General features: G+C 43.9%; 1 protein-coding gene across 12 annotated transcripts in view; it reads left to right on the top strand.

Annotated features, from left to right (window-relative positions):
• The first annotated feature begins 368 nt into the window (after nt 1-368).
• col11a1a (collagen, type XI, alpha 1a) overlaps nt 369-11,113 on the top strand; it is a 75,239-nt gene continuing 64,494 nt past the window's right edge. For 6 of the 12 annotated variants that reach the window (XM_034572209.1, XM_034572218.1, XM_034572217.1 and 3 more), the window contains exons 1-4: nt 369-823; nt 5,403-5,567; nt 5,826-6,042; nt 8,701-8,863. In XM_034572209.1, the coding sequence (XP_034428100.1) occupies nt 709-823; nt 5,403-5,567; nt 5,826-6,042; nt 8,701-8,863 (660 nt within the window). In that variant the 5' untranslated portion in view covers nt 369-708. Of the gene's footprint in view, nt 824-5,402; nt 5,568-5,825; nt 6,043-8,698; nt 8,864-11,113 lie in introns of those variants that run through there. The other 6 variants (XM_034572220.1, XM_034572212.1, XM_034572210.1 and 3 more) reach the window with 5 other exon arrangements.

The following is an 11,113-nucleotide window of genomic DNA, read 5'->3' as shown; positions in this document are numbered from 1 at the left end:
GATATGGTGAAAGTGAAGTTCACAGCACTGTGTGAATCACTCAGTCATCCCTGAATGTCCTGAATGGAAGCATCTGCATTTGAAATCTGCTCAGCTGTTCCTGCAAAATCTGAATTCTCATTTCTCTGTCCCATTTAAACAGTTATACTGCAAGTAACACTAATCTACTACTAGTGTACGAGCAGTGGACTAAATCGGATTGCTATCAGTGTTACAGAAACACCTTGCCTGCGCCTTTCTGCCATTTCATGGTCCCCAGGTCGTCTCCAACTTTGTCCCTGCTTTACTCCCCCCGCCCCTCCTTCCCTGAGACGCACCCGGGAGAGACCTGGGGGCGCATTACAGAGCGAATGGGTGGACCCGAAGGAGACTTTCCAGCCCCGTGATTTGCTAATCGGGGGCTGGTTCCCTTGTCATTCCTCTGTAATCGTGGCTCTGGTTTGTGGAGCCTGCCCAGCCCTCTTGTCCGCGGACGCACCAAGTGTACCGACTGCACTCTGCGCGTTCTGGTTAAAGCCCGACTACCTTCACTGTGAAGGCTGGGCACTGGGAAGGTGGATCGGGGGCCTCGTGGCTGAGAGAAGAGGCTGAAACACATATGGCTATTTTGTAGGACAGTTTCCATCGTCGTTTGGGATTGTGGAAGGGACGTCACTGAGATTCACCTGAAGTCGCTGAAAAGTTTTATTCACTTGTTGGCGCTCGATCATGGAGATGCAAAGGTGGTCCACAAGGTGGAAAACGAAAAGGTGGCATATGGATTCCACTGTAACCGCATTCATCACTTTAACCCTGGTTCTGCAGGCTGCCATTGTCACAGCAGGTAAGAATATTAGGGGCCAAAACTTGTCTAACGAACTTTATCTGCTCCAAAGGGAACGCAGCGGCTGGAAACTCGGGAACAGATGATGGAGATTGAGGGATTAACTCATATACCTGGAAACAGCGGCGTCATACTTTATTTACAGTCAAATATACACGATTCTTCCTCAGCCAATTTTAAGGCTGCTCTGCGTATTTGTGCGTTCGAGCACCAGATAAAAAGCTTGGCTGCAGTAAAGCTGTACCCAGCTCACACTGTACTGCAGTGAAGTGGTCGCTCAAACTCTGGCCGAGAGGCAATTTAGTCAGTGCACACTCTCAGGGTTAATTATTTGAGGTGCGCACATTTTATTTCTGGCCAAAAACACTGTAACAATTTACCGCGGGGCTACTTTTACGCATGAATGGAGAGGGTCGAAGATGAAACACTTCGCCAAATTTAAATTGGTCCTAAACCGCTGGTATGTGCTCTGCAGAGATCAGGACTAGAACTCAGCAGTGATCCCTGCGTTTCTTAAGATTCCCTTGTAGGCTGAGAAGAAGCTCTTTGTTTGAAGTGGGGTCCGCTGGGTGGATGTGGACACGGTTAGCGGGGTGGATTTCCTCAGCGAGATGACACCGGACGTTTTGTCGGACCCTGGACTTTGCCTGGGCTGCGCTGAAAACCATGGTGTTTCTCACGTTAACGTGCAGTGAGATGGTTGAAGGGACAGTGCGTTGTGCTGAGACTTACACTTTAAATGCTGACCCCGGTTGTCAGCGCTCTCAGAAAGCAGCTGTCTCTTCAGAAAGGATTGCAGTGAGGGTCCATTGACCATAGATGGGGGGGTTAATTGGAGATTATGAGGTACATAGAAGTTTTTTGCAGACATGAAGATGTTCTGTCAGTGTGCAGCTTTAGTGTGATATTAAATAAGAAGATGTAAAGTACATTTTTTGCAAAGGCCTCCTCACTGGATCTCTTAACTGTCAGTGCATATAGCGCAGAGCCCTGTGTGTGTGTCAACAGGGGGCTGAGTGGTCAGGCAGGTTCACCCTATCTCCACAGTGCCCTGGTCCACACTGAAGCCCAAAGGCTGACCCCCCTCACCCCCCCCTCCCCACGCTCTACCAACCCCCAGCCCACCGGGTGCCCACAGCCCTCACCCTCAACTTTGCACTTGTTTGGTGAACTGCAGGAGCGGAGTGCAGTGTTGTGTGAGCGGTGGGAATGCTTCCTCTCCTAAGTACTGAGCAGTTATTTGATGATGGTCCTTGTTGCACTTCCCTATGATTTCAGAGCCTTCAAAGAGCAGGCCCAGTGTATGGGCCTAGCCTGCAGCCATAATGGTTACCCGTCACAGGGTCCAGGATTACACAGGCCTTATATTTTATCCTATAGACAAATCTGCAGGGATTTATTGTTATACACACAGGTATAGGAAAAGATTTAGGAAACAGTTTTAGGTCGTGAATGACAGTTTTTGCAGGATGGAAATTCAGTCTTTTATTAAATGCTGTGTTTTAAAAGGGTTTCATGAGCACATTGGTGGTTAGATGTCTCAACCTTTTAACCAAACAATTAGTGATGTTATAGCAAGTTAATAGAGTTTCATTGCTGTTGTTTATACAGCACAAGTCAATTTATGTCACTTTTAAGGAGTTAGGATTACAACCTGCTCAGGAGATACTGGACTGAAGTACTTCAGATTGTAAATCTCATCTTCACAAACTCATCATCTCCTGCCTCTATTTTTGAAAGTATTGTGCTGCAGGCGCTGTTTTCCAGGGACTCAGTCAGTTTCTCCTGAGCTCTTTATGGCAGTCGAAAGCTGTTCCTGCAGGGTGCCCTCTCCATCTTGCAGTGTACAGACACGTTTTCTCAGCCCCCCCCCGGGCGCAGGCTCAGATGTGCATTCCAGGAGACAAAGCTAGCGTTTTCAGAGTCCTCTCCCCAATGTGCTCAACCAGGAACATCAGCTAATCAGCTCCTTGCTGGACCTTTGTCCTGCTGAAGCTGTCACATATTTATAGTCATCGTTGGATCATTTGGTTCCGCAACACAAAGCTGTGAAATCACGCGCAAATTCTTAAATTGGGAGGAACACAAAAGACTTTCGAGTTTGTGATAACATGACCTTCTTGGGATTTTGAAAAAAGTATGAAACGCTGTGTGGCAACATACACGTATCCATATGGAGGGATAGAGTAAAGGGAGTTAATGAGAGTAAATACAAGGGGAGGGGAAGAGTAGAGGGAAAAAATGCTTTGAAAAACATGGGTAGGTCTTGGTGAAGTTTCCTTGGAATGACAGTAGTATAAAGCCGTCTTGTTTTAGCCGCCAGCATGGTGAAAGTTAAAAGAAGGAGAGAGGGAGACAGGGGGTGGGTGGGTGTATATATTTATATACACATGTATAGAGAGGGACTTTGTGGCTGAAGGTATTTTTGGAGTCTCAGGGAGCTGCAGGTGAAAAGGTCCTCCTCCGTTTACCAGCCAATTTCACCTTTGTGTAAAGATATAAAGGCTGAAGATGACACAGCAGGAGGGGGTTATAATATCAGTATGCTTATGTCTTACACTGTTTGATAAAGAATGCTGAGACTGTTTTTGGCCTCTGTCCTAAGAATGGTGTTACATAATCTCTTGGAACACACTGGTTACACCTGTGAACATGACGGAGATGCTATCAGATTATTCCATCTATGTATTATGGTAATGTACAGTACTGCTCCTCCTTTCTTTATGCTTCTGCATAAAGATCCAGCAACCGAGCATTAGAGGCGGTCTCCGCTGATTTAAGGCTTAGCTCAAATTTTCGGTCTCCTCCAGACTTTGGAAGGTCCATCTTCCGTGCCACAGTCAGTTCTGCTGGTATCCACTGTATGTGGTCTGTTTGCTTAGCCCTGAGGGCAAACTCACACCAGCTCTTCAGATGCACTCTTTTAAAACCTGTGCACACTCATTTGGTCACCTTAATGGATGGGCCAGTATTGACGTTTTCTCAGCGCCCTGGTGTGAGGGTCATAGTCTGGCCAATTGGCCACATCTGGAACCTATGAGTCCTGGAGTTTGAACTGAAAGCAGCTCCACAGGAACTCACAATGAGGTTCTCAGTTCACTCTCCAAAGTAAGTAGCCGATTCATCCTCACAAGCTCCAAAAAAAGGCCAAGTTGACTTTAGTCATTCCTATAAAGCAACACTGTGTTCGTGTCTTATATAAAATTGCTTGTCTTTGTCTCCTCTGTGCTCCGCTGAAATGGGAGAGAGTGGGATTGTGGTGAGTTGACAGTGTGTGAGGACGCTCAGTTATTCTAGCTGAGCTCGATGGTCATTTATATTGGTGGGCTGCATACAGCTCGGAGTTTAGTATGTGTAAGTGCATAGGTCTGAATATTGTGCCCAAACCACAGTATAATCAGCTCTAATTATTTTTTGATCTCGTACAAACATTTGCACGAGCAGTGCTTGCGGCAACCTTATATTGGGAATACATTCATGTTAAAACAGGGACTTATCCCCAAACCAAATGCTTCTCTGAAAAGAATGAAACAGGTCTTAATTTGCTTGTCCTTGCCACAGCTGGAATTTTGACCAGAGTGTTTTGAGATCAACATTTTTTAAGGTCCCCTTTTAATAAAGAATTTAAAGAAACTTTTATCACGATTTGAACTCTACATGCTAACCAAAACAGTGGCTTTAGAGCCATCAGAAAAGGGGCATTGATGCCTTCAGGCACATTGGCATGCTCACTTACCTTACAAAAACAGATTAGTGAGATTTAACAGTCTGCCATTGTGTTCAGTCAGATGTGGGTCTGTATGCTCTGTCCAATGGAATGGCCTGATCATGTTCACCAGCCTAATGTATGACACTGAGAGGGTGTTTTGAGAGGCATCATTACAATCTTTTCCCATGGGTTTCCTTTATGTCAAGTGTATCAGACTGAAGAGATTGGGAAACCCAGAGAGGCTCTGGTGAGGTAAACCTATCCAGGTGTTATAGAACTAGACCCCAGTTTGTTCATTATGCTCTTTGATTGGCCCTTGATGGAGACGTTCCCAGTTAGAGGAACCTGTAGAGCCACGACGAGGCAACATTCCCTGATTTAATCTTGACTTTTAGCGGGTACAAGAACACATTTAGAATAATAATATATTCGAAATTGTAGAGTCAAACACAATGAATATGAGGTGTAATTTGTAGATTTATTTATATTTGCTCCAAGCTAAAGAAATACACAATCTATTTGGGAAAAACTTTAATTTGAATAAAAGCAGATTCATTTCACCTGACTCCTACAACAGGCCTGGACCACTTATAAATTAGGTTGGAATCTTCAAGAAAACTCGAAATACGACAAACGTACGACAATGAAATCACAGTAATAGTTTACTGTTGTGTGAGAAAGGCCCCTCCATATTAATGCCTTTCAATGATATTTGTATTGATCATGCAGTGGTTGTCGACAAGGATTCATAAATGTATTTAACATTATGGAACAGTATGAAAATAAGATTTACTGTGGTCATCCATGTGCTTGATTACTGTGATGAAGTACCATGACCTAACTGATGTTCTATTTTTGCTCCCTGAACAGCAGAACCAGTGGATGTCCTAAAAGTATTAGATTTTCAAAATTACCCCGAAGGAGTGACGAAAACCTCAGGATTTTGCACAAACCGAAGAGCATCACAGCCGGACTCAGCTTACAGAGTTGCTAAGCAGATCCAGATCAGTGCCCCCACCACGCAGTTGTTCCCCGGTAAGAGAAACCTCTTGGCCTTTTCCTTGGTCACTATAATGTGGTATTAATGTGTTTCAAAGTGAAGACATGCAAAAGTTTTAACTTAATTTACAACCTTGATTTGGTCCAGCCTAGTTTCATGAACGTGAATGTGTTGTAACCAAAACACGACATAACAGTACAGTTTTAACTAGTTAGCTATGTTCGGAGTGTCCAAGGTCGCAACAACTCCATCCCATTCACGTGTCCTTTCCACTCTTCATCTTCCTGTCTTAGCAGGAAGTGTCTTTCCTGAGGACTTCTCCATCCTGACAACAGTGCGCCCCAAGTCCGGCCTCCAGTCTTTCCTGCTGTCCATCTACAACAGGCAGGGAGTGCAGCAGCTGGGAGTGGAGGTGGGACGCTCACCTGTCTTCCTGTATGAGGATCAGACTGGTAAACCAGCTCCGGAGGACTACCCCCTGTTCCGCAGTCTCAACCTTGCGGACGGAAAGTACGTCAGATCTCAGATGTGCACTCGTGTACTCACATACTCATAACACGCCCACGCAGCTTCAGGCTCACGGCTGAAGCTGATTCAGAGGGAAAGGGTGTTGTAGCATGCAGGCAGGGAAGTAAAATCCTTGTTGGTGAATGAGAGTGTTTGAAATGGTAAATGGTGCAGAAATGAGCGCACCAAGTTTAATCTCCCTGGATTTAAAACTTGACCAGGCCGTCCAGGCCCGGCCAATCTGCAGCACTGAATGACATGATAGAAAGTCACCCTGCATAGACAGATGTTCCGAAAACTGTCTGTGGTCCTATTATTGATCATATATTTTTGGATGCAATTGATCTGTGTATTGGTTGACAAAGGAAAACCAGCATGGGTTGTTCTGTATTCTCATTGAATTAGTTCTGAGAGGTGGATTTCAGTGGCAAACACTTGTTAACTAACTAAATCAACTGAAACATTCAAACAATCAGATATTGTCTTATTACCACCAACTCGTTCTTCTTGATAAAAGCAAGAAAACAACCTAGATCTTCCCATTGTTGCACCACAGGTGCTCATCACCGGATTATCCATCTCATCAGGGGTCCGCGGGCACAGAGACAGGTCAGAGACAGGGAGACACTGGATTATTGGGGCACAGCAGGGACTGCTATGGGCAACCTGACCTCATCCATGAACTCACTGCCTCTGTTATTTTAGAAAAGGGGGGGAAAGGAAGGAGGAGGAAATGGGGGCGGGCCTAAACTTCCTTTTTTACCCCCTTGGATTACCTCACCCAACCAGAAACAGAACTGCTAACCTTTTAACATAAACCTGATTATCTGCTCCCAAATTCAGAAATCCCTGAATTCTCGCTCAGAGCTTCAGCTTAGCTGACATGAGCCTGTGTCCTGGGGCAGAGGGGAGAAAATACACGAATGGGAAAATACAACATGTGAATTAGTATTTTATGGTGTAATATTATTGACGGTTTTCTCACTCAATGAACATGCTAAAAGAGTAGTATAATAGAATAGTTCATTTTTACCTTTCACAATATTTTTGTGTCCTCAAATGCTCTTAGATGAGATCTAGTGTGGACATGATTAATAATGATGGAAGAAAGCTCATTTCATAAATAAATCCTTTATGTACAGGTTATGACAAAGAGAACGTGTTTACAGCCAGTTCTGTGTTAGTTTCTTTGCCTGTTTTGTGTAGTTTTTGTGACACACTCTTGAAGAGGCAGAGGGGATTTTTATCACCTCTCGGCCTGGATCAGTTCCAGTTCCAGGCCTTGTCTAAATCTTCAGCTCAGGCTTCGTACAGTGTGCAGTCCCTGTGGATGTATTGTTACTAAGAAGCAAAGGCCAAGCTTGAAAAGAGAGGCACAAAGATGACATTGATGAGGTGAAAAAGAGCATAATCCCTCTCTTTACAGGGACTGGGAGGGCTTCTCGTTAACTCTTACACTGTATACAGTTGGGCTTATAAACTCTTGAAATATGTTTTCTGGAAAGACCTGTCTTACATTTTCCTTTTCAAACACAATGTTACTCGACTTCTTCCGATCGTAATGCGCTTCAAGAGTTTGAGATATTCTTCAAACCTATTGAAGTCAGCATTTGCTTTTCTGCCTTACAGTACGAAGTGACAAGTAATCCTTCCTGCTGTAGCGCTAAGCCCACAGAGTTTTGCATGCTTGTTTTCCTCTAAGCTTCACTGCCTGCCCTGGAATGTCTCTCTATGATCTAGCTGTGTTCAAGGGAGTCGGGCATTTCCCTCGTCTGATGAACAACATATAGCACCATAGAGAAGTAAAAGAAGTATCAGATCTGTGATACTCGCTTCCCATGCAGCCATCTTGGGCTACAGTGGTGCCAGGTCTCATCTTCCACCTCAGAACAATGTTTTGACTGTGTGTCTCCTGCTCTGGCAAGGCAGGCCTTCCTGGATCCTGACACACACTTTCCACAATGTTCACCACGTCTGTCATGCCGAGTAACCCAGAAGGAGGATTAAGTTTGGAGTTTAATGAGTGTAATCCCGTGTTAAACAGGGCCAAAGTGTGGGGGCAAGAATGTGGTCCACTGCTGCCTGGTATGCAATAGTCCTTCCTTAAGTGCAGTGGCAAATGGTCCAGAGGCGAAGGTGTCAGACTCACGTGTGACCTCGATTAACCCTTTGCGTCCATGGGTGTTGTTGATCCAAATGTGTCATTCATAACTCTGTTGCTCGTGTTTCTTTTAGCGTTTCGTCCTGTAATAAATGCCATCATTGCACAGTTGCTTTCTTATTGAGGTGATTTGTAATCATTAACATGATTAGAATCCCATTAGAAGTGCTGATAAAGTGCCATTATAATCAAACGCTCAAACAACATGTTATTAACTTGCTGTTGAGATGACATCATTATCACACAGTTTCAATGTGCAGTTGCAGTGCCTCATGTGCGCCACAGTAACTAGTGTTTCAGGATTATTTAGTGAAAGCAGCTGCGGTACTTTGATGTAAGTGTGCGATTTCATTTGAATTCCTGAAAACAATTTGAAACAGGATTAACTCTTCCAGCTCTGCTCTGCGCTCCGTTCCAGTAAAGTTCTTCCTCTGATGCACTGAATGACCCAGTGGCCTCTTTTTGTATTGCTCACCTCTCCTCACTGTGTCCTCGACCAGGTGGCACCGCGTGGCCATCAGCGTCGAGAAGAAGACGGTCACCATCATCGTCGACTGCAAGAAGAAGATCGTCAAGCCTCTCCTCAGGAGTGACCATGCTTCCATCGACACCAACGGCATCACCGTGTTCGGAACCAGGCTCCTGGACGAGGAGGTTTTCCAGGTAAAGTCGTCGGCTGTGGATTGTGAGGTCATATCATTTAAGACTGATTTTTTTGCAAGAGGAATGATGAGCTGCGTATTTGGCCTTATTGCTGGTCTGCTTTTTGCCACATGAAATGAAATGATGTAGGCTCTACAAAGGCTTTCCCAGCAAGCAGTGTTTTAGTCTGTTCTGAATTTAAGTCTTCGTGTGTTATGTAGCTTTTATCTTTGTGTACATCTAGTCATTCAAAATAATAGCATTTATTGTGTCCAGATTTCCCCCTCTGCCAAATATTGCTTCAAACTCTTTGACTCGGGGGGGGGGGGGGGGGGGGGGGGGGGGGGTTTCAGTTGAAGTCCCATGGAGGCAGCACTGGTTCCTTTTGATGCTGCCAAAAAGGAATGTGGAGATGATAGAAACCAGGGAGGATCTGGAGCTCCTCACGTCTTTTGATTTTATACGCATCTTCTAGATATGACACATATATCATAGATATTACAGCGCAGAATGACCCTGCACAGACGTGTTCAGCTTTCCTTGTTGTAACTTGGTCAATGTGGTGCTCTTAACTTCCACCTGTGAGCAGTTCAGATTATATGTGGAGATCAAACGGACGCATAGCACAGTGTTGCTGCTTCGGTAGCTTTTTAAAATCAACATAGATTGAAAGCATGCACTACTACTTAGAGCTTAGTTTTAATGGCATGAATGTTGGGAGATGTTGTGTTGTGGCTGTGTGTCTTGGAAACGAAGGCCTATGGAAATGTGATCTGGATGAGTTTGAAAAGATCAATTCTCACCTCCACACATCAGCTGAGGTGCAGCGTCTACCCATAAAGTCTGACAGTGAACAGATGGTGATGTAATGGTTTCTGGGAGTTTTTTTTAAAGTCATCTTTATCTGGTTACCTGACTGCATTTTGTGATATTTTGGGATTTGGACCTAAGTCACGTGTAAGCATTTGAACGTCTTTGCCATCTTTTGTATGTTATCATTGCCTTATTGATTTTTTTCTACAAAGCACACTTAGGGTTTTGCTAAACCTCTCAGATCCTTTGTTGAAGCTTCTCTTTACCCTGTAATTAGAGACACTTAGAGGCAAAGGAGCCCCCTTTCCTGGCCAACAGCTAATTGTTGGAGGTTTACCTAAGAAGGCTTCTTTTGGATCGACTGTTAATCTGATGATGTGCAAGTGAAGTGGTTGAAGTGGCCAACCAATGGTTGGCTTTATAACTTATTTTGGCAGCCATGTTGTATTTCACTGACAGAGAGAAGTGTACCATAGTCAGCCAGTTTTTAAATCCCTGCTTTTGACTACAAAGCTGTCGGTTGTTACTGTCCAGCAGTGCAATAGCAGTCCAGCAGTGCAATAGCAGTTATGTTGTATTTGTCCTTTTTATTAACTTAAATGAATAAAACAGTAGTTATAAAAATCTTATTATCTTCTCATGGAAGTATATGATACTTGGCACTGGATGAGAAAGACACTTAGAGACTCTTACTTTTAGAATAGGTCAGATGTAAGGTGTCACAGTCTGAGTCATAAGATAATGACAGAAGTGACACACCATTTTTACCAACCAATCAAATCGTGTTAAAACAAATCACATTGATGTGAAAGAGGAAGCAGAGGCAGCTGGTGAACATGGTGTGATTTTATTTTCTGTGTTCCTGTCTTTAGCATTGCATTGGTAGCTAGTGTGGCACATTAGCACAAAAGCTTTGTTTCGTGTCCCAAGCATGATGATCAGGTCAGCACTAAGCTTTAGGTACACCCACTGTCAAGAGTTAATAAAACTTAAATACATGTAAGTCCTACGTAACTGCAATAGCCACATTATATACTGGCATTATATACTGGAAACACTGCGCCCAACCAGTTGGCACAGATGATCACTGCTCCATCCACCAGGTATCAGAAATGCAGGTAGACAGAAACAGTCAAATTTCCCCCAAATCCTTTTACTGTGTCTCTAGCAGAGAGCTAAAACTGAACTAAATTACCTATTAGCTCTAAATAAGTGGTGAACACTGAAACAGAGCTGCTGCTGTTGTGATTTGGTTGAACAGTGGTTGAATCCTTGTTGTTTCTGTTATTAGTAGTTTGTGTTGTGCTGGGAAAGTCTTAACACCTTGAAATTAAATGTTTGGATTCTCAGTCTTTTTTTATCCCAGACTGTTTCTCACTATCATATCTAAGAGCAAATTGATATAAATAATACAAATACAAATCTTTCTGCCAACTTTTTCGCGATGTTGCTGTTACT

Source organism: Hippoglossus hippoglossus, chromosome 20 (genome assembly GCF_009819705.1).
Source record: "Hippoglossus hippoglossus isolate fHipHip1 chromosome 20, fHipHip1.pri, whole genome shotgun sequence".
Taxonomy (NCBI): domain Eukaryota; kingdom Metazoa; phylum Chordata; class Actinopteri; order Pleuronectiformes; family Pleuronectidae; genus Hippoglossus; species Hippoglossus hippoglossus.
This window is presented reverse-complemented; position numbering and strand designations above follow the sequence as displayed.